Source organism: Chlorocebus sabaeus, chromosome 17 (genome assembly GCF_047675955.1).
Source record: "Chlorocebus sabaeus isolate Y175 chromosome 17, mChlSab1.0.hap1, whole genome shotgun sequence".
Classification (NCBI taxonomy): Eukaryota; Metazoa; Chordata; class Mammalia; order Primates; family Cercopithecidae; genus Chlorocebus; species Chlorocebus sabaeus.
Genome location: NC_132920.1, coordinates 2,956,753 through 2,984,476, shown reverse-complemented (window position 1 = coordinate 2,984,476; position 27,724 = coordinate 2,956,753). Strand labels below are relative to the sequence as shown.

The following is a 27,724-nucleotide window of genomic DNA, read 5'->3' as shown; positions in this document are numbered from 1 at the left end:
AGCCACACTTCCCAGCAGGATCCCACGACTCTGAACATCTGTGAAGGGTCCTCCTCCTTTACCTGATAAACTCAAACTTCTCAGGTTCAGTATTCAGAAGCTAGCCACAGCTCTGCCCTACCCTCTGTCTCTGATCTTCCTTTCACTGTCTCCACCCTCTCTCCACTCCAGAGACTCTAGTCCCACCAGATTTCCCACTGATCTGCTGACATGGTGCTCCTGCCTCTGCCTGGACTGTTGACCTTCCGACGTGCTTCTCCCTATCTGTGATTTTCTGACACAGGCCCAGCAAAAATGCCCTCCTTCTGTGAGCCTGCGCCGTAATCCTAGACTCAGCACTCTGCCCTGGGCCGCTCTGTATCTGAGCTGGGTCTGCCTGACTTCTCCACTAGAATGTGAGTCCCGAGAGGGCAGCAACCATGCCCACTTGTTTTTGTATTCCTTACACTCGCTAGCCTGGGACTTGGTATGGGCATGGGCTCAGTGACATTCATGCTGAGCTGAATTTGTCAAGTGTTGGTACTGTCCCTAAAGAGCACTCAGCATATCCCTGTAGGAGAGAGAAGGTGGTCGAGAAGACAGTTCTGAGGAGGGAAATGAATAGCAGCTCTAGGTACCTTCGTCAGCACACCTGACCCTAAGATAGGCCGCCTTCTGGACCAGGCACCGTGCTCATTTGTTGCATTTTCTCTGAGGAAGCCAAGGAAACTAGGGACCCTCTCTAGAGACAGGTGTAAGAAATATAGGATGTGCACACACACACCATGTGTACATAGTTCTGGGTGTTCGTGAAGCTGCTGAAACTGGGGTCCTTGGAATCCTAGCAAGGAACTCCTGTGACAGTCTCTGAGGTACCCTCCAGCACTCAAGGCTGTCTAGGTGTTCTTGTTAGCTGTGATAATAACAGTGCTAATAACAGCAGCTACCATTTACTGAGCACTTATTCTGTGCATCGTCAGGCACAGTGCTAAGCTGCCTTACCCTGTTGAATCCTCCTGGCCCACCACCTCCAGCTTGTACTGACACTGTGTTTGTCACTCACAGTCTGCGCTCACCACGGGCTTACATGGAGGTCTACCCTGCACCTCTCTACTTGGAGATTTGTTTTCTTGAATCAGTGCTTTCTGCCCAAATCTGGCCACTGGAAAAGCCATGAAAGTTATGAAACGGAGAAACAAATGCAGTATTAGAAACACACTAGAGCTTACAATGTATAAATTTTCAGTCGTAACATTTTCATTTATAATTGAGGAGAATGAACTCTGGAAAGGCAAACGACTTTCCCAAAGTCACCCACTGCAGTGACTGGCACACACAGGACTCGACTTGGGTCTCCTGACCCCTAGCCCAGTGAGCTTTCCTTTTCTAACCTCACTTCAAGCAGCACAGTGAATAGAAACAGTGGGTCTGGGAGCTCTTTCACTGAGAGGAAGACTTTTATTTTCCTTTCATACTTACTGGATACACACACCCTTCTTCTATGGTATGGCAAATCAGAAAACTCACATTTTGGTACAGAGTTAGGACATTTTGATAACAAAAGCAAGCAGAAGACTTATTTAAATTTGCAAGGAGAAACTCAGCGTGTTCATTTACTAGCTCAGTACTTAGCAGGATCATCTTTGGGAGCAGAAACAGAAAATTCTATTATTTATTATAGATCCAAGTGCCCCCTCCCCCCTGAAAGCATCTCAGAATCCTGAAGAAGCTGGATGCCCGTACATCTGTCACAGGCAGAATCAGGAACCACAGCAAGAGTGAAAACAGAAAGCGATTTTGGCACTAAACTAGTGTATTTGGGTTGCTCACGTAGAAAGAAGATAAAAAATGACACATTAAATATTGGTTTAGGGTCTGCCTTCCATCCACTAGGATTTAAACTGTATGAGGGAAGGGACTCACTCAGGCTGTTTGCTCAGTTATAGCTCCAGTGCCTGGAGAACTGCATGGCACAAAGTGGGAAGTGCTTTGGAATTTTTTTTTCTTTTTTCTTTTCTTTTTTTGAGATGGAGTCTCGCTCTGTCACCCAGGCTGGAGTGCAGTGATGCGATCTCGGCTCACTGCAACTTCTGCCTCCCAGGTTCAAGTGATTCTGCTGCCTCACCCTCCCGAGTAGCTGGGATTACAGGCACGTGCCACTATGCCCCGCTATTTTTTTTTTTTTTTTTGTATTTTTAGTAAAGATGGGGTTTCACCGTGGTAGCCAGGATAGTCTCAATTTCCTGACCCCGTGATCTGCCTGCCTCAGCCTCCCAAAGTGCTGGGATTACAGAACTTTTTTTTTTTCCCCCGAGACACAATCTCACTCTGTTTCCCAGGCTGGAGTGCAGTGGCATAGCTCACTGTAACGTCTGTCTCCAGGGTTCAAGTGATTTTCCTGCCTCACCCTCCCTAGTAGCTGGGGCTACAGGCATGCACCACCATGCCCGGCCAATTTCTGTATTATTTAGTAGAGACAGGGTGTCACCATGTTAGCCAGGCTGGTCTCGAACTCCTGGCCTCAAATGATCCACCCACCTCGGCCTCCCAAAGTGCTGGGATTACAGGCATGAGCCACCGCGCCTGGCCAACCATGGCCCCAGCTGAAATTTTTATTGACTTAATCATGAATGAATAAAATGATATGGCAACACTAATGAAAAATTTTATCCCCAGACATGAAGGAAACAAAAGGACATTCTGCTCATAGGATTATGCATGACTTGGATACTGCTTAATGTCTAATCCAATATTTTGCATTCTACAGATCTTATAATAAAACCTATGGAAAAAATCGAGGATGTTTTCAAAGGATGTTTTTGGAGAATCTGGCGTTTTGAAAGAAATTGTAACTAAGCTCTGTGGTTCTCAAAGCTTCCTGTACCTAAGTTGATTTCAGGATCTCCAGGACACTTGTGGGTATCACTGGTAGATGCCGTTCAGGTGGTTAAGGTGATGTTGGTGAGTATTATTTGATAAAAATGCTGGATATTACATTAAATCACTTCCATTCTAGACTGCCAGTAACTACTATCACGTACCTTTTACTTCACCTGATAGATATATGGGAGTTAAAAAAAATTTTTTCATCACTAATGGTAGTCTTTGAGCTATATAAGGTAAGAAACAAAAATATCCAAAACTGATTTCTTATCTCCAAAAAACAGCAAGCAAGGTAAAAGCAAATAAGCAGATAACTTCCCATTTATCAGAGATTGGGTGAAATAGGACTACTATGCACTCCACATTAGAGTCAAAGACGCCTGCCAGTCACAAGCACCTCCCGATGCTTGTGGACATCTGTGATGAATCCTAGCCCCAGATGAAATACTCCCAGACCAAGTGGCCTGGCGGAGTCCATTCCACAGTGGCAACTTGCATCTGGCAGTGGACGATACCCTCTGTCCCCATCACAACCCACAATCTACCATAGAGCTGGTTGGTTGCTTTATTTTCTGAAAAATAAAAAAAGACAAGATTGTGACTATCAAAGACCCATTTACCTGTTAGCGGCAAGGAGGTGAATGGCATCGTGGGTGTGTTTCCCACATAGTTGGTTTCAGGCACCGGGATTTTATACAGACTAGACATGGGACTTGGAAGTGGCCCATACCAAACTCTGGGACCTGCTGTTCCTGGATCCAGTGGTCTCGTTCCAAAGCCATGTGAGCTATATAATACATTGTTCCGATATGGCACTTGAGGTTGGCTGCTAAGCCCTGAGGGCTGGGGCACTGCATTACCATGACTGGCTGCACTAGAATAAGCGGTGCCTTTTACCTCTGTATTCTGAAAACTCTCATAAGGTCTTTGCTGTGCAAAAGGGTCATGGGAGACCCTTCGTCTCCTTTCCTCCTCTCTGTTGTAAGCCACGTTCTGTCTGGGCTGCTGTTTCATCTGCCTGTCCATGCGGCTGCCATAGAGATGGTAGTTGGCTTCCTCTTGGAGTTTACTCTGCAGACTGGGCTCATTCTCTTCTTGCTGGTGCTCCAGGGAGGGGGCAAACCAGGACTCCTCCACAGGACCCATCCCAAGTCCCTGGGAACTGTGCAGTGAACCAGGCTGTTCTGTGGCTGAGAAGAAATGATCAACATTAGAATGGGTTTCGTGAAACATTAAAAAGTAAAATAAAATCTGAGCACCATCATGAATCTGTATCTCAGAGGGACGCACAGAAAATAAGTAAGAGACCAGTCCGAAGCATTTAGGAGATGATCCTCTTCCCACAAGCTTTACAAATAATAGGAGCTCCTCGCTGGCAGTGAGAGAGTACTAGGAAAATTATAGCAAGCAAGAGAAGAGCGGCTGTTGCAGAGATGATCAAGGAAAAAAGGGACCTGGTTTGGAGCAGAGAGGGTAGTTGTCTCCTTGGAGCAACTCAGGTGGAAAATAAGATCTGCGACCGGGCACGGTGTTCACGCCTGTAATCCCAGCACACTGGGAGGCCGAGGCGGGCGGATCACCTGAGGTCACGAGTTTGAGACCAGCCTGGCTAACATGGCGAAACCCCGTTTCTACTGAAAATACAAAAATTAGCCAGGCATGGTGGTGTATGCCTGTAATCCCAGCTGCTTGGGAGGCTGAGGCAGAAGAATCGCTTGAACCTGAAAGGCAGAGGTTATAGTGAGCCAAGATCACGCCACTGCACTCCAGACGGGGTGACAGAGGGACTCCGTCTCAAAAAAAAAAAAAAAAAAAAATTCTGCAGCAGCTCTGTCCTAAGCATGTCCCATGAATTCTTTCATTCTTGAAGAGCCCTGTGAGAGGAGGAGCAATTATGATGATTTGATGGGTGAAGTTTAGAAGAGGTTAAGTAATTAGCCACAGATCAGGTAGCTAAGTGGCTGCAGTATCCTATACTCTGCAATCCCTTTGTTACAGTGAAAAAGGTATTCCTACTTGACCTGAGGACAAGCCTCTCTGCTTGTAGTCTGGCTCTAAGTCACTACGACCTCCTCAGGGACTTTGCTCTCACATATGTCCCTTACCTTCTTCTGAATCGTCACTTCTCCCCATCAGATATGTTAGGCCTTTTGTTCAGAACACTATGACTGGTGAGCACACTGTTACTTCGTATTTCAAATACATGTAACTTGACTCTCGAATATTATAAATTCCTTTAAGGCAGGTGTTCACTTTTATAGTTTCTTCTGTTTCCCATGTGGTCCCGAGTAGCATTTTAGAGTGGAGTGAATGAGTAACCAAACAAATAAATGAATGGATTTTGAGCACAGTGTAATTTACCTGAATTTGACCTGCTCGGAGGCACTGCCACACAATCAATTTGGAGAGACTGCATTCTCTTCACAACTGCATTTTGGTTTGAATACTCTTTCTATAATTAAGAGCATAAATACACACTTTAACAGCAGAAAAGATTGAGTCCCAGAAAATTATAAATGAGAATTCATATTTTCAGAAGGTAGAAATTTCACATAGATCTTACAAGTAGTAATTTTTTTTCATTATTGTTTTTCCCAAATAGCCAAAATGACCTTTAAAAAGAACAGTTGGAAGACTCACAGTTCCTGATTTCAAAACTTACTACAAACCCACAGTATTCAAAACGGTGTGGTACTGGCATAAAGACAGGCACATATGCCAGTGGGGCAGAATGGAAAGCCCAGGAATAAACCCTCCCATAAACAGCCAATTGATTTTTGACAAGGTTGCCAAGACCATTCGATGGGGAAAACTGAATATACACATATGAAATAATTAAGTTGGACCCTTACTTCATACCATATAAAAATTAACTCAAAATGGATCAAAGACTTGATTTAAGGGCTAGTGCCAGAAAAATTCTTAGAAGAAAACACAGGGAAAAAGCTGCACGACACTGGACTTGGCAGTGATTTCTTGGTTATGACGCAAAAGCACAAACGAAAGTAAAAAGTAAAAATACATCAGAATTAAAAGCTGTGCATCAAAGGATACTATGAAGAGAGTAAAAAGATAACCCACAGAATAAGGAAACAATACTTTGGGAGGCCAAGGCGGGTGGATCACATGAGGTCAGGAGTTCGAGACCAGCCAGGCCAACATGGTGAAACCTTGTCTCTACTAAAACTACAAAAACTAGCCAGGCGTGGTGGTGTGTGCCTGTAGTCCCAGCTACTCAGGAGGCTGAGGCAGGAGTATCTCGAACCCGGGAGGCAGAGGTTGCAGTGAGCCACCATTCCGCCACTGCACTCCAGCCTGGGTGATGACACAGTGAGAGTCGGTCTCAAAAAATAATAATAATAAAAAATAAATAAATAAATAAATAAAATAAAATAATGGGGAAAAATAGCAAACCATATATATCTGATAATGAATGAAATCCAGAACATTAAAAAAAAAAAAATCCTACAACTGAAAAACAAAAAACCAACAACCCAATTCAAAAATGGGCAAAGAACTTGAATAGCAGTTTCTCCACAGAAAATATACAAATGGCCAATAAGCCATGAAAAGATGCTGAACATCATTAGTCATAGGGAAATGCAAGTCAAAACCACCATGAGGTGCACTTTCATACTCCTTAGAGTGACTGTAATATAAAAATGATAAATAAAAACTGTTGGTAAGATGGTGGAGAAATTGGAATCCTTGTGCATTGCTGGTGGAGAATATAAAATGGTGTAGCTACTGTGTAAAACAATTTAATAGTTCTTAAAAGTTAAACATGGCCAGGCATGGTGGCTCATGCCTGTAATCCCAGCACTTTGGGAGGCCAAGGTGGGCAGATCACCTGAGGTTAGGAGTTGGAGACCAGCCTGGCTAACATGGTGAAACCCCCATCTCTACTAAAAATACAAAAAAATTAGCTGAGTATAGCGGCACACGCCTGTAATCCCAGCTACTCGGGAGACTGAGGCACAAGAATTACCTAAACCGGGAGGTGGAGGTTGTAGTGAGCCCAGATTGTGCCACTGCACTCCAGCCTGAGTGACAGAATGAGACTGTCTCAAAAAAAAAAAAAAAAAACCCCACCAAAAAAACCCCCAGATTCAAACAATGCAGAATCACACAGAATAACACCCAAACATTCCTTGAGCACCTTCTTCCATTCCCTTGAGGTAAGCCTTATCCAGAGTGTGGTGCATATCACTCTTATTCTCTCTCTAGGAATTTGCACACACATTCCAGAAATATACTATATGTGTGTGTGTGTGTATATATATATGTGTATATATATGTGTGTGTGTGTATATTTATATATTTTATTTTTTTTGAGACACAGTTTCACTGTGTCGCCCAGGGTGGAGTGTAGTGGCACGATCTTGGCTCACTGCAACCTCCACCTCCTGGGTTCAAGCAATTCTCATGCCTCAGCCTCCTGAGTAGCTGGGATTACGGGTATGCACCACCACACCTGGCCAGTTTTTTTGTATTATTAGTAGAGACAGGGTTTTGCCATGTTGGCCAGCTGGTCTCCAACTCCTGACCTCAAGTGATCCGCCCACCTCAGCCTCCCATAGTGCTGGAATTACATGCATGAGCCACTGCACCCGGCATATATATATACACACATATATATGTATATTTTTTTTAACATTAAAAGGACCACACCGTTAAGTATTGTTATGTGACTTATTTTTTCACTAACAGCTAATCTTGAAGATCTTTCTATATCATTACATGTTAGTTGCCACCTCTTTCTCTTAAATGGCTATTAGTATTCTGTAGTTTAGATGAATCATAATTTAGGGCATTTACTTATGGGCATTTGAGTTGTTTCTAATTTTTCACTCTTATAAACTAAGGTGCAAAGAATGGAAGCTACATCTTTGAGTGTCCATGTGAGTGGTACAGATTACTGAGAGTAGAACTGCAACAAAACTTATGGGCTTGTGGAGTTTGTTGGATGCCACACCTTCTAATAAACTTCTCCAATTTACACTCTTACCAACACTGCAGAAGACTGCTTGTTATTCTGCATTTTCACCAACACATTGTATCACCAATCTTTCGAAAATTTCAATCTAATGGATGAAAAATTGTAACAGGTTCATTTTGCCTTTCTCTGCTGGCAAGGCCAAATATCTTTTCTGAAGTGTGTTGTTCAGTTTCTTTTTTGAATTGTCTGTCTTCTTTGTCTATTATATTTCTTCTGAATTATTTTTTTGTTTGTTTGTTTGAGACGGAGTCTCGCTCTGTTGCCCAGGCTGGAGTGCAGTGGCGCGATCTCGGCTCACTGCAAGCTCCGCCTCCTGGGTTCACACTATTCTTCTGCCTCAGCCTCCCAAGTAGCTGGGACTATAAGCTCCTGCCACCATGCCTGGCTAATTTTTGTATTTTTAGTACAGGCGGGGTTTCACCATGTTGGCCAGGATGGTCTCGATCTCCTGACCTTGTGATCCGCCTGCCTCGGCCTCCCAAAGTGCTGGGATTACAGGTGTAAGCCACCGTGCCCAGCCTATTTTTGTTTTTTATTTGTAGGCATTCTATTAAATATTCTAGATATTAATCCTTTGCTAAACACAATTTCTCCTTTTCAACTCCCTTTCCATTTTCATGAGGTCATATACAATAATCTTTTTCTTTATACTTTGCAAATTTTGTGTGCAGCTTAAGAAACATACATGGATTGATTCTGGACTTTCTGGTAGACACAGTGATGGGCCCGTCAGATTCCCCAGCAAGGAGGGAGTTGCTGCCCTGTTGCAAAGAGCTGAGTGAACAAACAGCCTGCAGCTGTGAACTTCTTTGCCCCAGGTACTCCCCTTCTGAGCCAGTGACTGAGAAAGGCAAGGAGATAAAGCCTTGGCCATTTCAGCCTGACGTGGGATAAGCCTGAGAGGCATTTCCTCAGCGCTCCCTGCTGTCAGAGCTCTCTGTTCAGGCTTCGTTGCCCTCTGACTTCTTCCTCTGCTCATTCCTGCTTCCCACTCCTTCCTTGCACCCCAGTCTCCAACTCAGTGGCTGCTTCTGGAAAACCCAACCTGCAAAGACTCACCTTTTCTATTAATCTATTTGATTATCCTTGCTCTAGTCTACACTGTTCTGATCTCCTTCTTCAAAATTTTCTTAGCTATCTTTGTACATTTTTTCTTTCACACAAACTTAAGAGTCAGCTTGTTGAATTCCATAAAGAATTTGGTTGTGCTTTTAATTAGGATTGCACTCCTTTGTAAATGACGTTGGGGAGAATAGACAGCTTTAGTATGTCAAGTCTTTCCAGCCATCAACACATTTCACTGTTTATTTGGATTTATTTCTTGTCGTTTAGAAAAGCTTTGCCATGTTTGCCAATGTTTAGACACATAATATTATCTTATTGTGGTTTTAATTTGCATTTCTCTAATTACCAGTAAAGTGGTGTGCTTTTTTGGTATATTTATTCTCTTTGGTGAAGTGCCCATTCAACTATTTCATCCCTGTTTTAACTGGGTTGCGTATCTTTTCCTTTCTGATTTATAAAATTTCTCTAGATTTTATGTATTCAAGTACTTGGTCAGTTATGTGTGTGTCGCACTTCTCCCATTCTGTGACTGGTTTGCTTGTTTATTATTTATTTACATATTGGAGATGGGGTCTCCTTCCGTAACCCAGGCTGGAGCACAATGGCACGGCCTCCTGGGCCCAAGCAGTCTTCTCATCTCAGCCTCCTGAGTAGCTGGGACCACAGGTGCACACCACCATGCCCAGCTAATTTCTTTTTTCTTTTTTTTTTTTTTTTTGAGACGGAGTCTCGCTTTGTCGCCCAGGCTAGAGGGCAATGACCGGATCTTGGCTCACTGCAAGCTCCGCCTCCCGGGTTCACGCCATTCTCCTGCCTCAGCCTCCTGAGTAGCTGGGACTATAGGCGCCACCACTACGCCCGGCTAATGTTTTGTATTTTCAGTAGAGACGGGGTTTCACCGTGTTAGCCAGGATGGTCTCAATCTCCTGACCTCGTGATCCGCCCGCCTTGGCCTCCCAAAGTGCTGGGATTACAGGTGTGAGCCACCGCACCCGGCCCTAATTTCTTAATCATTATTTGTAAAGAGGACGTCTCACTATGTTGCCCAGGCTAGTCTTGAACTCCTAGCCTCAAGCGATCCTCCCACCTCAGCCTCCCAAAGTGCTGGGATTACAGGCATGAGCCACCATGCCCAGCCTCCATTCTCTTAATGGTTTATTTTGATGAATAAAAGTTTTTAAATGAATTTATAAATTAATTTAAACATTTTATACATGTATACATGTATAAAATAAATGTATCTATAAATTTATAGAATTTTACAATGAATTCATTTACAAATTCATTTTAAAAATTCATTTAAAATTCTATAAATTTTAAAATTTATCAATTCTTACCACTACAGCTAATGCTTTTGTGTACTGTTGAGGATCCCCTATCCTGAGGATATGAAGAAATTCTCCTATATTTTCCAATAGCTTTATAATTTTATCTTCCACATGTCTGTCAGTAATCAACCTGGAGCTGAATTTTTGGTATGGTGTAAGGTAGAAGCCCAATTTCATTTTTGTACCTTGCAGATACCCAGTTGTCTCAGCACCATTTATTGAAAAGACTGTCATTTCCCCACTGCTCTACAGTGCCATCTCAGTCAAAACCGAGTTTCTAGGTATGTGTAAATCTATGGGTTTTCAACTCCATTCCAACAGTATCTGTCCACCCCAAACCAATACCACTGTCTTTTTAATATAGCTTTATCATTCTTGATAAGAATCTGATAAGACAAGCCCTTCACTACTAGTCTTGTCCTTCTTCAAGGGCATTTTGGCTGTCCTTACTCTCTTCTTTACCTTTTCATATGGATTTCAGAGTGGGTGTGTCAAGTTCCACTCCTCACACCCACTTTCCACACACACAAAACTAAAGGTTGAGATACAGGCCTGGCATGGTGGCTCACACCTGTAATCCCAGCCCTTTGGGAAGCTGAAGCAAGTGGATCATTTGAGGCCAGGAGTTCAAGACCAGCCTGGCCAACATAGTGAAACCCCATGTCTACTTAAAATAAAAAAATTAGCTGGGCATGGTGGTGCACGCTTTTAATCGCAGCTACTCGGGAGGCTGAGGTAGGAGAACCGCTTGAACGCAGGAAGCAGAAGCGGCAGTGAGCTGAGATTGCGCCTCTGAACTCCAGCTTGGGCAACAAAGCAAGACTCTGTCTCAAAAAACAAAAAACAAAAAACAAAAAACTTGACTGGGCACAGTGCCTCACGCCTGTAATCCCAACACTCTGGGAGGACAAGGCGGGCAGATCATGAAGTCAGGAGATTGAGACCATCTTGGCTAACATGGTGAAACCCCATCTCTATTAAAAAATACAAAAAAAAAAAAAAAAAAAATTAGCCGGGTGTGGTGGCGGGCACCTGTAGTCCCAGCAGCTACTCAGGAGGCTGAGGCAGGAGAATGGTGTGAACCCAGGAGGCGGAGCTTGCAGTGAGCCGAGATAGTGCCACTACACTCCAGTCTGGGAGACAGAGCAAAATTCTGTCTCAAAAAATAAAAAATAATAAAATAAATAAAAAAATAAAAAACTTGAGATATTGGTTGGGATGGCATTGATTCCATAGATCCATTTGGGAAGAGCTGACATCTTCATACTATGGTGACTTTCACATCACAAAGTAAATGGAATATTTCTTCATTTATTTAGGTCTTGTTTTGTGTCTCTCAATTAAGGTTATAGTTTCAGAGTTACTACATACCTTTTGTAAGACTTATTTTTATATATTGACTTTTATAACTAGATAAACGTATTAATTGAAAAGATACTTTTGATTTTTCGATGTACACATCCTGTAACCTATGAACAGTTTTGTTTCTTCTTTTCCGATCCTATATCTCTTCTTTCTTTTTCTTGCTCTACTGAAATAGCTAGGGCCTCCAGTACCAGGCTGACCAGAAATAGGGGTGGCAAGTAGCTTGGTTTTGCATACTATTTCAAAGAAAGGTGGGCTGGGCACAGTGGCTCACGCCTTGTCATTCCAGCACTTTGGGAAGCTGAAGAGGGCAGATGGCTTCAGCTCATGAGTTTGAGACCAGCCTGGGCAACATGGCAAAATCCTGTCTCCACAGAAAATACAAAAGTTATCCAGGCATGGTGGTGCACGCCTGTGGTCCCAACTACTCAGGGGGCCGAGGTGAAAGGATCACTTCGGCCTGGGAGGTCGAGGATGCAGTGAGCCGTGATCGCGCCACTGCACTCCAGCCTGGGCAACAGAGTAAGACCTTGCCTCAAAAAACAAAAAACAAAAAACAAAGTCTGTTAACATTTTGTTAAAATAAGCACAAAACTTCTGGCCGTTTCGAGATACCTTATTATCAGAAAAGGAATTTCTTTTCTGACTTGCTAGTATTTTTAATCATGAATAAATATTACGTTTTATTAACAGATTTTTCTGCATCTATTGAAAAGATACATCTTTTTCTCAATTAATAAGACAATGTAATAATTATAATGACAGATTTTCATAAAGTTAAACTAACTTTGCATTCTGGGAAGAAACCCAATTTTGCTTTTGTTCTTTGATGAATTCAGTTTGTTTATACTATTTTATTTAGAACTTTTGCATCTATACTGTTAAACAAGATTGATCTCTAATTTTCCTTTTTTGTACCTTATTTTCCAGTTTTGGGAATCAAGGTTATGCTTATACAATGTGACTCTGGAAGAGTTCTCTCTTCTCTGTTATCTACAGAAAACTGTAGAAGATTGACATAATTTCTTCATTGAATATTTGGTAGAAGCCATTGAGGAAGCTCTCTGTGGGATTTTCTCTAGAGGAAGTTTTTTTTTTTATTACTGCTTCTTTTAATAGTTACAGGAATATTCAAAGTTTCTATCTCTATTTGAGTTAGCTTTGCTCAATTGTACTTTTTAAAGACATTGGTCTATTTTATCTAAATTTTAAAATAATTAACAAAGAGTTGTTCATAAAATTCTCTTAATACCATTTGATGTCTGCAGGACCTATTTTGATTCCTCCTTATTCATGGATTTCTATCTTGTCTCCTTTTTTATAAGTCTTTCTTTTTTTTTCTTAGAAGTAGGGTCTCACTCTGTCACCCAGGTTAGAGGGCAGTGGCATGATCATAGCTTACTCCAGCCTCAAACTCTTGGGCTCAAGCAGTCCTCCCATCTCAGCCTTCCTGGGACAACTGGCACATGCTGCAATGCCTCATTAATTTTTTATTTTATTTTCTTAGAGATGGGGTCTCACTATGTGGCCTAGGCTGGTCTCAAACTCCTGGCCTCAAACGATCCTCTCACCCTAGCCTCCCGAGTAACTGGGATTACCTCACACCTGGATCTATCAGTCTTAATTAGTCTATTTTATTAGCCTTTTGAATAACCAATATTTGGATTTTTGGATCCTCTATTAGTTACTTCCTGCATCATTAATTTATGTTCTTTTCCTTCTTATTTACTTCTTTTTTCTCTAGGTTTATTTTGCTATGTTCTTCAGATGTTTGGCTAATTAATTTTCAGCCTTTCTTCATATAATATATATAATATTTATTTATTTAAGGTTTTATTAAGTACTCCTTTGCAAAGTGCATTTTATAATTTTAATATGTAGTGTTTTGTTAGCCTTCAGTGAAAAATATTTTCTAAATACCATTGTGATTTATTTTTTTTGACCCAAGGGATATTTAAAAGTATATTTCTTTACTTCTAACCACATAAGATTTTCCAGTTACCTTTTTAAAATTAATTTTGAGCATAATTGAAATATAGTCAGAGGGCATTTTTATGATTACAATCCTTTTAAATTGAGACACATGGTCAGGTTTTGAAAATGCTCTGTATGTTCTTGAAAAGCCTTTATAGTAGATACTCTGCAGTTATTAGGTACAGCGTATCGTATGTTTCCATTAGGTCAAGTGTGTTAGTCACGTTCTTCACATCTTCTATAGCCTTACTGATTTTTGTTTGCTTGTTCTATCAACTGAAGAGAGATGTGTATTAAAATCTTCAGTTGTAGGGCAGGCGCAGTGGCTCACGCCTGTAATCCTAGCACTTTGGGAGGCCGAGACAGGCAGACCACAAGGTCAGGAGATCGAGACTATCCTGGCTAACACGGTGAAACCCCGTCTCTACTAAAAATACAAAAAATTAGCCGGGCATGGTGGCGGGCGCCTATAGTTCCAGCTACTCGGGAGGCTGAGGCAGGAGAATGGCGTGAACCCGGGAGGTGGAGCTTGCAGTGAGCCAAGATAATGCCACTGCACTCCAGCCTGGGGGACAGAGTGAGACTCCATCTCAAAAAAAAGAAAAAAAAAATCTTCAGTTGTAATTGTGGATTTGTGTGTTTTTCTTTGAGTTCTGTCACTTTTTGCTGTGTTGACTTTGAGGTCATGTTATTGACGGTAGATTCACATTTAAAGTAGTTATACTTTCCAGATGCATTGGGCCTTTTATCATTATGAAATATTCCTGATTGTTTGAGGGAATGTTTTTTTGCCTTAGAGTTTATCTTAGCTGATACCAATCTTTTTTCTAAATTATATTTTAAAATCCGTTTGCCTGTTTCATTTGCCGTAGCCTCCTGTTCATGACTATGGGGGTAAGTTGCTGGAAGATGTATGTCACTAGCTTGATTCCAGAGTCAGCGGGGGCGGGGCAGGGTGGTCTCCATTCCTCTTAGTTGATTGGTTCCTAATGGGGCCTTGTCATGCCCCTCTCACCCCAGACACCACCTCCTTGCTTCAGTCTTGGGCAGATGCTACTGCCATCTGTTGCTAAGTACAGCAGAAGTAGGGAGAGAAGCCAACTTTCCTAACTAGCATAAATGAGGTTCTCAAATGACTCCCCTGTCAGCGTCCCAGGTGACTGTGCTGTTACTTCTGTACACTGACCCAAGACTGCCCCTCCGGTACTTCTTCCTCAGCATTATGTCTTGGGTTAGTATTCCTTTTCTGTTATATGTCTCCGCAGAATAAATCTGTGGTCTTTCTATCTTTCAAGAATTCCTCAAAATGACTGATCCACTTATGGTACCTTCCATTCTTTGCCAGTGACACTGTGCTTTTGTTTTCATACTGCTATATATTTGTTCTCTCATTTCATGAGTTTTGAAGGAGAAATGGGTCCAGTATGCCAACAGGATGATATTTGCAGACAATTGCTCATTTTGTTTTTATATGTTTACCAAGCTAGCTTACCTCAAATCTCAATAACAAATCACATTGTTTTGGTTTTCCTGATTGACAGTATATATTTTGATATGTTAATATTTCAAGCATCTGCTATATTGCCTACCTTTAAACTCTTCACATCCTCTTCTACACTTTCTTCTAATTGACTTAAATAAAAAGGCCTAAATTTTTCTTCAATGCCTGTAAGAATAAAATGTACTTTAAATTTCTTCATTATTTTCTAACATAAAATAAAAAAATATTAGCCATCTATTATCTTTGAATTACTTACCTCAGTCTGTGGGCAAAGCAGTAAAATAAAAATTTAAGCTCCAAATTACTGACTCTGATAGACACTAATAAGATTAATAGAACAAGGGATGGGCTAACACAGGAAACCAGGGGTTTCTGCTGAAATAGCCTGTGCTCTTTGTGCTTTTGATTTGTGCTGCAGTTTCTCCGGCTGCCACACAAACCGCTCCCCGATGTGAGTTCATCTCCAGCTAGACAGGGATGGGCGAACTCCCTGTTTCTGTCCCTCTGGCATCAAATTTATGAGAGGTCGGGATACTCAGAGCAAGGATTTAGAGTAATGAGTTACAGCTGTTAGCCTTCAAAGAAAAAAGAAACTTCTAGTTCAAGGAAGATGGAGTGGACATACTTTCTTCTTATTCTTCCTTCTAAGCACAACAAAAACATCCTCTATATTATTTATAAAACAAACGTACAGAGTCTCTGAAAGGAGAAGAGAAGAAGGCAGACCAGTGGGAAACCTCGGGATCAGATGAAACACACGATAGCGAGTTCAGTGGATTTTCTCTTTTCCTCGTATCTCAGACTTGGCTGAAAAGGTGGCAACCTCAAACCATCAACAGCCACAGATAAAAAAATCTCCAGCCAAAGCCTGCTCTTTCTAGCCAAAGAACTAAGCAAGGGGCAGAGAGAAAACCTTTAGCCAATCTACAGCCATGCCATCCTGATGTGCCCAAGCTTGCCTGCCCTTGGAAGTTAGGCAGGGTCAGGTCTGGTTAGTACTTGGATAGGAGAAAACTTTTAGTCAACAACCACTCTATTCCAGCCTCCCACCAAACTCCACCCCGACCCACAGCAGCTAAGGCCAAGTGGAGAGCCTCCACATCCAACCACGTGAGACAGTAACAACGTAACTCAACAAACTCAACATCCCCACCCGGGTAATGTCAGAGAAGGCCCAACAGGAAGCCAGGGCTGTCCCACCTGCCAGCCGAGAATGAGCCCCTCCACTCTTACGGTGTCAGGAGAACGCAAGAAGAGCCTGGATTTGCCCCACATGGCAGTAACAAGACCTCCCTTCCCTTCCCCACTGGGGAAGTGTCAGAGGAGGTCTAGTGGAGAATCAGGACTTTTAACATTGTCCAGTCGTAATGAGGTGCCTTCACCTCTGTGTCAATGGGGACTATGTGGACTCTGCCAGAATTCCCACCCCTGATCAGCAGGGAAGAGGAGCCTCTGACTTTGGGCGTCAATAAAGGCTGAGTGGAGAGGCTGAACTTCTACCTCCACCCAGCACTAGTAAGGTGGCCACCACTCTTCCCTTGTCAGAGCAGTCTCAGAAAAGCTCAGCCAAAACAGAGGGCTTAAAGAGGATACAGAATCTCATAACACAGTAAGAAAATGTATAAGTTTCAACAGAAAAATTACTCATTATATGAAGAAACAGAAAGGTCCCAAACTGAATGAAATAAGACAATCAACAGATGCCAATACTGAGATGACAGCAATGTTAGAATTACCTGTCAAGGATTTTAAAACAGCCATGATAAAAACAATTCAATTAATAGTTATGAACCTGCTTGAAACAAATGAAAATAGAAAGTCTCAGCGAAAAAGGGGAGAATATAAATTTTAGAGCTGAAAACTTCAATGACCAAAATATAATAAAAAGCTCAGTAGGCCTGGCGCAGTGGTTCACGCCTGTAATCCCAGCACTTTGGGAGGCCGAGGCGGGCGGATCATGAGGTCAGGAGATCGAGACCATCCTGGCTAACATGGTGAAACCCGTCTCTACTAAAAATACAAAAAATTAGCCGGGCGGGGTGGCAGGTGCCTGTAGTCCCAGCTACTCGGGAGGCTGAGGCAGGAGAATGGGGTGAACCCGGGAGGCGGAGCTTGCGCCACTGCACTCTCCAACCTGGGCGACAGAGGGAGACTCCATCTCAAAAAAAAAAAAAAAAAAAAAAAAAAAAGCTCAGTAGACGGTTCAACTGTGGAATCGAGGAGAAACAGAAAAATCAGTGAACTGGAAGACAGAATGATAGAAATTATCCAGTCTGAACAAGAGAGAGGAAATTAACTGACTGAAAAAAAAAAAAAAAAAAAAAAACCAAAGCCTCAGGGACCTGTGGGACTATAACCAAAGATACAGTTTTTATGTTGTCAGAGTTCCAGAAGGAAAAGAGAAAGAGAATGTGGGTTAAAAAGTACTTACAGAAATAATGGCCCAAAGCTTCCCAGATATGGTAAGAGGCATAAACCTACAGATTCAAGAAGCTGAGAAAAACCTAAACAGAATAAACCCAAAGGAATCCACACCAAGACAAATAACAACTAAATCTCTGAAAAATAAAGACAAAGTCTTGAAAGCAGCAAGAGAAAAATAACACCTTACCTATAAGGAAAAAAATTTTGGAATGACAGAGTTCAGACATATCCTAAAAGAATGATTAAGGAAAGTTCTCTAAACAGACAGGAAACAATAAAATAAGACACCTTGGAGAATCAGAAAGGTTTGGTTTTGTTCATGGCAGGTAGCACCTAAAATCCTTGGAGTCTTCTAAGAGTGTCTTTTGGGTGGGGTCAGAAAACTAAGCAGCTTCAGAATGGGGGCTAGCAACCAGAAAGACCAAGCTATAATTAGAAGGTTGGGACTCTGAGCTCCACCTTTGACTTCCAGTGAGGAGAGAGGGACTGGACATTAAGCTCAAGCACCAATGACCATGATTTAATCAATCATGCGTATGTAATGGAACTTCCATAAATCGCCTTAAATGGGAAGGTTTGGAGAGCTTCAGGTTGCTGAACACATAGAAGCACCAGAATGTGGTGTGTCCTGAAAGGCTGTGGAAGCTCTGTACACCCTCCTCCCACACCTCACCTTGTACATCTCTTCCATTTGGCTGTTTCTGAATTGTACCCAATACAGTAAAAGGGGAGATATAAGTAAAATGTTTTCTTGAGTTCTGTGAGTCTTTCTAATGAATTCCCAGACCTGAAGTGGGGCTTGTGGGAATACTCAAATAAATTTGTAGTTGGCTGAGCAGAAGTGTGAGTAGCGTGGGTACCCAATGCTAGTGAGGATGCAAGAACCTGCATCACTCGGACACCGAATATAAAATGGCACAGCCCCTCTGGGAAAATGTTTGGGAATTTTTTAAATAAACTGTACATGAAACTACCATTCAACCTAGCTATTGCACTCCTTGGTATTCCAGAGAAATGAAGACTTATATTCACACAAAAACATGTACATGAATATTTACAGCTGCTTTAGTCCCAACAGTTAAGAACTGGAAACAAGTCTTTCAAGGAGTGAACAGTTAAACTGTGGTACATCCACACCGTAGAATACTGCTCAGCAAACATCCAGGCACCTTTCCCCAGCCCTGTATGACAGGGCCAATCTAAATGGCAAAATACTTTCTAAAGATGCCAGCTAAACAAGGGAGGGGATGGAAATAAAAGAAGTGAAGAAGCAAAGAAGGCTGGTGAAAGCTACCTGAGTACCCATACACGGATGAATGGAGAAATGAAATGCAGTCTATTCATACAATGGAGTATTATTCAGCCTTGAAAAGGAAAGAAATTCTGACATCTGCTACAACACAGATGAACCTCGAGGACATCATGCCAAGTGGAATAAACCAGACACAAAAGGACAAATATTGTATGGTTCCACTTATATACGGTACCCAGTGCAGTTAAATTCGTAGAGACAGAAAGTAGGATGGGGGTTGCCAGGGGCAGGGAGAGAGATGATGGGGAGTGAACGTACTATGGGACTGTACTTACTGCCCCTGAACAGTGCACTTGAAAACAGTTACAATGTTAAATTGAATGTTATGTATATTTAAACCCAAGTTAAAAAGTTAGTTACAAAAAAAGGAAACAAAAAGGCCTTATGTGCCTTCATGCTTTTGAGAGAGATGGCTTCTTTGCATTGAACGACATGTTTGAAATCTAGAAAATCAGTTTAAAACCACAAGTAAAGTTGAACTCAGTTTTCTGAGGATTCAAACCAAGTTCCTAACAACATCTTACTAGGAAAATCACCACACAGGATGCATCCTACACAGTCAGAAAAGATGCTCTTACCAGGAAATGTCGGCCGAGCTTCTGGATTCGCTTCCCAGCAGAGCTTCATGAGGCTGATAATTTCTCTTGGGCAGTACTCAATGATGTCGTCCACATCTGGCCTGTTCCCCGATTTTATGCACAGTATCAACTGCTGCTCACAGATAGCATCTGTAAAGCAAAGAGGAGCTGAGGCTGAGACTTTCTTTCAGGTCTTGCTCCTCTCTCAGGCAGGAAGGTGACAGAACTTGAACAATACTGCTCATTTTTTTCAGCCTCTGGTATGCCTGTGGTACAGCTGCCTCATTCTATAGAGTGGAATATGTCAAGACAAAGAGCTGACATATTCCACTACAGAGATGACCAAACAATAGCTTAACGTCTGCAGATAAAACAAATTTCTCAACAAAGCTACCTGCTGATGGAACAGAGATTATGTGGGCAAGGCCAGTGGCACGCACCATGTGCAAAGGCAAATACAGGACAGTCCTTGCCTTTAGGAGCTCAAGTTAATGAGAGTGACTTAAAACACAAGAGTGATCATTGCTACTCAAAAAGGATGGGGCTGGGCACGGTGGCTCACGCCTGTAATCCCAGCACTTTGGGAGGTTGAGACAGGAGGACCACGAGGTCAAGAGATCAAGACCATCCTGGCCAACACGGTGAAACCCAATCTCTACTAAAAATACAAAAATTAGCTGGGCGTGGTAGTGCACACCTGTAGTCCCAGCTACTCGGGAGGCTGAGGCAGGAGAACTGCTTGAACCTGAGAGGTAGAGGTTGCAGTGAGCCGAGACTGCGCCACTGCACTCCAGCCTGGTGACAGAGTGAGACTCCGTCTTAAAAAAAAAAAAAAAAGAAGAATGTACAAGGGACTCCACTAGCACAACCCTGACTAACAAGGTCCAGGAAGGCTTTGTTGAGTCCAGAAAAATTAGCAGGTAAAGAATGGGAAAGGGGGACTTAAGGAGAACTCCAGGCAAGAGAAGCAGGATATCAACAGACTAGAAGTCACAGAGATCATGACACATCCCAGAAATTCCTCACTCAGTCTAACTGACAAAGAAGAGAGGGTTAGGGATGAGGCCAGTAGAGAAGCAAAGGCCAGAATATGAAGGCCTTTTATTCCACACTGAGGAATTCGAACTTCATCCTGAAGACCATGGAGCATCTGGGAAAGATTTCCAATATGTGAGGGAAAGGGTCACATGTGCCTTTTAGGACGACCATTTTGGCTGCCACATGAATGGTGGACGGTGGAAGGAGCCTGCCGCGGAAACAATGAGGGTTTGAACTAAGCAGAGGCCAGTGGGGACAAAGAGAGGCAGATGGGTTGCAGATATATCTTGAGTCATATATATATCTTGAATTCTTAGGTTTTGAGATCTGATAGAATGTGGGAGACAGAGGCAAGGGCAAGTCTGGGATGACTCTAAGGAACTCACAGTTGAGCAGGCAAGACTGACATTAAAAGAATAAACAATTATAAACCTTAACTGATTTCACTGAAGCCCATTACTTCATATGGCAGTGTTGGTTCATATCAAACCCCACTCTTCTAATGCCTTACTTTCATATGGCTCCTTATTTGCAAATATCGCCCAAAGTACGACGGCAAAGCTGTACACATCTGACTTCTCCGTGGGCTTTGCGTTGACGTCGTTCAGGTGCTCGGGCGCCATGTAGTAGAGGGTGCCGCCGTTCTTCTTAGAGGTGCTGTCCACTTCCTTCAGCTCATTGTGCTCTTCTTTACTCAGTTTGCTCCACATCTTAAAGGAAGCAAGGCCGAGGTCTGCGATCTGCGAAAGACATCGAGCCACTGGGATTATTTGGTGAAGGCCATAAGCACATCAGATCTGACTTTAAATCTAGGGCTAAGGTATGGTAAATTTTCCTGAAATGGTTTCACTGGGCAGGTTCAAAATGGCGACTTCTCAACAGACTCATAGAAACTGTGTGTCTCCTCAGCCATCTGTAAAATCTCCCCGCTGGAAACGTTACATGAAATTCTGGTATCGCATTCCTTATGCAATAAGGGGGAGGGGAAAAGCAGAAGAGGTTTCTGACAAGAACAGTAACAACCAAACATATTTGTTCTAATTCCCCATTGACTCTGCATATGTTTTTCAACTATTTCTGGGACTTGGGGGAAAAATGGTTATTTTCTTCTCTGCACATTTATGTAGCAGACAGTGGCTAAGTACTACACCTTCTACTTCCCCAAATGGCGTCCAGAGGCCCATGGATGCGAGTGCCCAAGGATCCCAAAGACACGCTGAGGATAAGGACTGCAGTGTTGCTTGTTTTGAGCTGTAGCCTGAACCTGAGAGAAGAAGGGGTGGGAAGGAGGAGAAAAACAGACAAAAAAGCAGAGAGAAAAATACCAAGGTCAGACACAGAACAAGAACAGAGTTGGCAGGGCAAAATGACAGAGCAGTGCAGTTAAGAAGAGAACACAGGTGCCAGTTCCACTTCTGCCTGCAGGAATCCAAGCAAGCATGTGGGGATGAACTGTGGCACATGATTACCTAAAATCCACAGATTCTAACCCACGACATAAGAGGGAAGTCACGAATTTGAAGATAGGTTATGAATGAGGAATTTTTATTCCCAGGCCTTTTTTTAAAGACCTGTCCAAGACTAGGACAAAGCACTAGACGTAGAACCTGCTGGTGGAGAGGGGCCCCTGTGTCAGCAGCTCCTGAGTGCCTCCCCCAGGGCTGCTTCCCCTTTTGGATGCTTGTGCTTGGATTCCTGCTGTGAAAGCCAATTAGATACGACACTCCCCGCTAGCTAAATCCTGCCCTTGAATAACAAAAGAAAAATCCCTTTCCCTTGTTCCCTTTACGACAATGGAAAGAACGTGTTCAAAGGAAACTGATTTTTTAAAACACAGAAGTAAATAATCAAATAAAAATATAAAACAAAATTTCAAAGTAGAAGTTTTTGATGTACTGCTGATCTCTTCTTTTTTTTTTTCCTTAGAGGCAGAGTTTTGCTCTTGTGGCCCAGGCTAGAGTACAATGGCACAATCTCGGCTCACCACAACCGCGGCCTCCCGGCTTCAGGTGATTCTCCTGCCTCAGCCTCCCAAGTAGCTGGAATTACAGGCATGCGCCACCACGCCTGGCTGATTTTGTATTTTTAGTAGAGATGGGGTTTCTCCATATTGGTCAGGCTGGTCTTGAACTCCCAACCTCAGGTGATCTGCTCACCTCAGCCTCCCAAAGTGCTGGGATTACAGGCGTGAGCTACCGCACCCGGCTGCTGATCTCACTCTTAGGCCATATCTGAACTCTAAAGATTTTCTGCACACACCCTCACATTCCCCTGCATTTCCAGAGGAGGGGAGTCTTGGTGACACATTATGGCACCAATGGCCCATTCCAGGATGGAAAGGGCAACTTTTGAATGTTTCTAACAGAGGAGAAAAACACAATCTAGGAAAGAGGACTTCTCATCTCCCCCACTCCATTCCACTCCTCCCCAAAAGATATGAGTTATCCTGACAGTTATCTCCTGATCCCATCAAGCCTGCGTCTTTCCTTTCAATCGCTGGCAGAGCCTTTCAGCACCATCACCACCAGTTATAAGCTGAGCTAGGTCTTCCTTTAGCTTCTCCAATTTACAAGAATGGATTTACATTGGAGAATTAAAACTAAAATCACCCAACTTTCTGGAAGCCTACAGATGATGGTTTACCTTAATATGGAAGTCATCATCAACAAGGATATTTTCAGGCTTCAGGTCCTTGTGTATCACGCCTTTTCCATGTAAGTAGCACATCCCTTCAATGATTTCCACAATTATCCTTCCTTTTACAGAAAGCGGGATACTCATCTAAAACAAGTGACATTAAGTCTATGAAATGGAAAGGTAATCAAATAGGCCAAAGCAACTGTTTCATGAAAGCGTGGTGGGATCTGAGCCTGAGGAGAGGGTTACCAGGTTTCCTTCCAGCAGATGCACCACAGCACTGCTGTCACTGGAAAACAAGAAAGATTTCATTCTTGGGGGGCAAAAGGTATTCATGTTGTATTTTGTTAGTGTAAAAACAAAAATCCCAAAATAATTTGGTAATGCATAAAATACTATAAAATTAAGCTCCTTGAGAACAAAAATATATATTATTTAGGACTGTATCTTTAGAACCTAGGATTATACCTGGAATGCTTGCTGAATGAATGGATGAATAAATATACAAGCAAGCATTTTCTATGGGATACTCATACGATGTCATACTAAGTTTACATTAAGGATATGAACAATGCCATGGAAATGTTACATGTAAAATAACATTAAGAGAAAAAAGAATACAAGGGAACATGTTCACACTGATTACAATCATGGAAAAATCTGAGACAAACATGATGTTAAAACGACAAAGCTTAAGTGAATTAATATCTATTTGATGACCTGGTAGCAGATACTTCAGGCTTTTGTAGTCTCAGGTCACTGGTTCCTATAATTGTATTCTTCTTATGTGAACATCAATATTAACAGAAACAATTCCAGTTTCTATTATAGTGGTTAAAATACAGTTTTGCTTAACAACAAAAAATCAGTATACAAACAAGATGTTTCCTAAAACTTTATATGTATTTTGGTTGTTGGTTAACAGGAAAAAAATTTTAATGACAAAAGTGAGATTCCAAGTCTATCCCTCAAACCATATTTATGACATACCGTAGCTGAGCTACACTGTTAATAGCTTGATCACCACCATACAGAAAGTAGCAGAAGAGATGTTTTCCCTTCTTCTTTGGTATACCTTTGGACTTAGGGAAAACTTCTGAGCAAGCAAAGTAAGTTAGTCCCCCTCTCTCTTCTCTTTCTGCTTTTCTCTCAGGTCCTCCTGATGTCCTGACTGAGTCCAAACAGGCACACATGAACTTTCCCTGATCCTGCAGAATGCCTCATGTCCCAAATGATTTCTCTCTCATCTCAGAAGCTAAGCAGGGTTGCGCCTGGTTAGTACTTGGATGGGAGACCAAAGACTTATTTCCCAATCAAAATGTTTACTTCAAACAGCTGATTTTCTCTCGTTCTGGGGTGGAGAGCAATCTGATCAAACTATAATACCACGAGTGTAAGTGATCACCTCTTCTCCTTCCCAAAGGTATTTTTGTGAGATGCCTGTTGGCTTGGCAATTGTGGGGTAGGAGAAGAAAGTGGAAAAGTGGGAGTATTTGCCATAAAGGCAGCCATATCCCGCCACCCCTCCCCATACCTTGTGCAATCTATGCTCTAGCCAAACCCAGGAATTTACAGTTCCCCAAATTTGGCAGTCTCTACATGGTATTCTCTCTGCCTAGAACACTTGTTCCCTAATTCTCTGCTTCAAAACATCTACTTGTCATTCACATTAGAAGCCCTTCTTGTCTATCCCAAGCTGAGTGGGTGCCTCTCGTCTGTACTCCCACAGCAGACGATGAGTATGTCTATCAAAACACCCCAGCCGGGAGTGGTGGCTCATGCCTGTAATCCCAGCACTTTGGGAGGCCAAGGCGGTTGTATCACGAGGTCAGGAGTTCAAGACCAGCCTGACCAACGTGGTGAAACCTTGTCTCTACTAAAAATAAAAAAATTAGCCAGGCATGGTGGTAGGCGCCTATAATCCCAGCTACTCAAGAGGCTGAGGCAGGAAGATTGCTTGAACCAGGGAGGTGGAGGTTGCAGTGAGCCAAGATCGCACCATTGCACTCCAGCCTGGATGACAGAGTGAGACTCCTCTCAAAAAACAAACAAACAAAAAAAAACCACCACATAGCTGGGTGCAGTGGCTCATGCCCATAGTCCCAGCTACTCAGAAGGCTGAGGTGAGGGGATCATTTAAGGCCAGGAGTTCAAGCCTGCAGTGCACTGTGACTGTGCCACTGCACTCCAGCCTGAGCAACACAGTGAGATCTCGTTCTCTTAAAAAAAAAAAAAACCACCATCACACCATACCACTCATTTAGTTACCTGCCTCCTTTTACTGCCTGCGTCCTATTAGCTATTGATTTATAAGCTACTAGCGCAAGGCCTTCATCTTAACAGGCACATTAGCTTTTAAAAATGTTGTCAAATAATTTGATTTTGGTAAACAATTTTTATTTTTGTTTTAAATCCTATCCAGTGTTGTTGCCGCTAATGTTCTATATTTATTTTAAAATAAAACTTTGTTGAATGGTTTCAAAGTGCAACCACTAATACTCTGTCTGCTCTTACGGTCATTTATAGTGTACATCCTTTCATTAATCAATCCATATTTAATTGTCATCCCATCGTGCATACACTCCACATCAGATTATGTCTGCATCGTGAAGACAGGGCCTATCTCTGAACTGTAGATTGCAGAACAGCAGACCGGTATGGGAAACAGCCAATCACATTCCTAAGACACAGACTACGGAGGACTGTCCGCAGGATCGAGAGGATGAAGAGACCACTCTCAGGGCAGCAAAAGGCAAGGAAGAGTTTCTCTTTTTTTTCAGAGACAGGGTCTTGCTCTGTTCACATGCACCTTGTATTTTTTGTAGAGATGGGATTTCACTGTGTTATCCAGGCTGGTCTTGAACACCAAGGTGCAAGTGATCCTCCTGCCAAAAGTGCTGAGATTACAGGAGTGGCTCACTCACTGAGCCGGATCAAGGCAGAGATGTTTTAAGGAGAAAACTGACTTCAGGAAATTGAGCCTGTAATCCCAGCTACTTGAGAGGCTGAGGTGGGAGGATCGCTTGAGACCAGGTGTTTGAGTTCAGCCTGGGCAACATAGCAAGACCTTGTCTCTATAAGAAAAGGAAAAGAAAATTCAAACTACCAAGCAATTTGCAAATTTTATACTAATGAGCTGCAAGCAAACCCCCCAAGGGCAGCCATAACAGACAGCCAGGGCCCAAGCGCTGGGGATCCCCGTGTGGGGGGGCACTCTCTACCTCGGCTTTTAGCACGTGCATCAGGTTGCCCTTCTCCATGTACTCCATCACCAGGGAGTAGTTCCCTTCTTCTATGATGACGCCCAGGAGCTTTACCACCCGGCTGTGTCTCAGTCTGTTCATCATCTTCGCCTCCTCCAGGAGGGCCTCGTTGTGCCTGTGGGCAGGAAAGGTGCTATGCTGAGGTTGGCAGAGCCAGCACCTCAAGAGCCTGGTGTACACCTCCAACACATCACTCCCACGTGCTGGGGTCGTGCTTGAGTCTGTACCTATCTCTTCCAGGCACAGGCCAGAAGCATCAGAAGCATTAGAAGGCAGAGCAGTTTCTCACTTCTTCACAGTTCTCCTGCCCAGTAACTGGCAGTGCATGCTCAAAAAATGTAAATCAATGAAGGAATGAATGAATGAATCCATGAATGAAAAGTACATGAACAGCAGCAAGGTAACCTGAAAAAAGACCGTGCTGGATCGTGTGATTGAAAAAACAAAAAACAAACAAGCAAACAAAACAGCCTCTCTGAAAACCACTCTGACAAAGGAGGGATAGAGGTAAAACCACTCTACTGGTTGCTTTCAAGGGAAGGTTCTCAGAACCTCTCAGGAATGAACTGCCTTTTTATTTTCATACTTAGGGCTGGTCCTCACTGAAAATGTGAAGCAAGTGAATAGGTCTGTCTTCACCCATCCTCCTGTTTCCTTTTCATTGTCCCCCTCACCACACTTATCTCGTTGTCTTTCTCTATTTCCTTCTTGTTCATGTCTCTTCTGTTACTTACTAGCTGTGAGCCCTTCACTACCCAGCCTCGGAGTCCGCGTCAGTGACAATAACATAAGAGCCGTCGTCACCCTGACATCTTGGCAGGCTCCCTCTCACTCTACCCCACCAGCGGCTCTACAGCAGCCAACGTCCCCATCCCGCTCAGAGCTTGCCCACCCACCCCTGCTCCCCACTCACTCAATGCAGTTGGGCCCCTTGTACACTGTTTTCATGATCACGAATCCCTGGGTTCTGTGGAAACACAGAGACACCTTCCCGAAGCCTCCGCTGTCCAGTTCTGCCCTCTCCAGGAAGTCACTGGATTTCATCTTAATGACATTCAAGGACATGTCTGGTTGCATTCTGAAGCTCAAGAATACCCAAAATGGTGCCACTTTTCTCCCCCCTGTCAGAGCTGTACCCTGTAAAGAAAACAGAGACAACACCTCAGGGCAACAAAAATATATATATAATTATTATTATTATTATTTTCTCCTTTGGAGACAGGGTCTCACTTTGTCACTCAGGCTGGAGTGCAGTGGCGCAATCACAGCTCACTGGAGCCTCGACCTCCTGGGCTCAGGCAACCCTCCTCCCTCAGCCTCCTTGAGTAGCTGGGGCCACAGGTGCACCCCACCATGCCCGGCTGATTTTTAAATTATT

At 42.9% G+C, this 27,724-nt stretch overlaps 1 protein-coding gene across 3 annotated transcripts in view; it reads right to left on the bottom strand.

The window, feature by feature from the left end:
* Positions 1 to 27,724, bottom strand: part of RIPK1 (receptor interacting serine/threonine kinase 1) — a 45,439-nt gene that overhangs the window by 4,776 nt on the left and 12,939 nt on the right. For all 3 annotated transcript variants that reach the window (XM_038005552.2, XM_007973833.3, XM_038005553.2), the window contains exons 2-9: positions 27,260 to 27,483; positions 26,305 to 26,461; positions 23,090 to 23,227; positions 20,958 to 21,186; positions 19,409 to 19,558; positions 15,183 to 15,259; positions 5,224 to 5,314; positions 3,483 to 4,052 (exon numbers count right to left, since the gene is read on the bottom strand). In XM_038005552.2, the coding sequence (XP_037861480.2) occupies positions 3,483 to 4,052; positions 5,224 to 5,314; positions 15,183 to 15,259; positions 19,409 to 19,558; positions 20,958 to 21,186; positions 23,090 to 23,227; positions 26,305 to 26,461; positions 27,260 to 27,423 (1,576 nt within the window). In that variant the 5' untranslated portion in view covers positions 27,424 to 27,483. The remainder of the gene's footprint in view (positions 1 to 3,482; positions 4,053 to 5,223; positions 5,315 to 15,182; positions 15,260 to 19,408; positions 19,559 to 20,957; positions 21,187 to 23,089; positions 23,228 to 26,304; positions 26,462 to 27,259; positions 27,484 to 27,724) is intronic.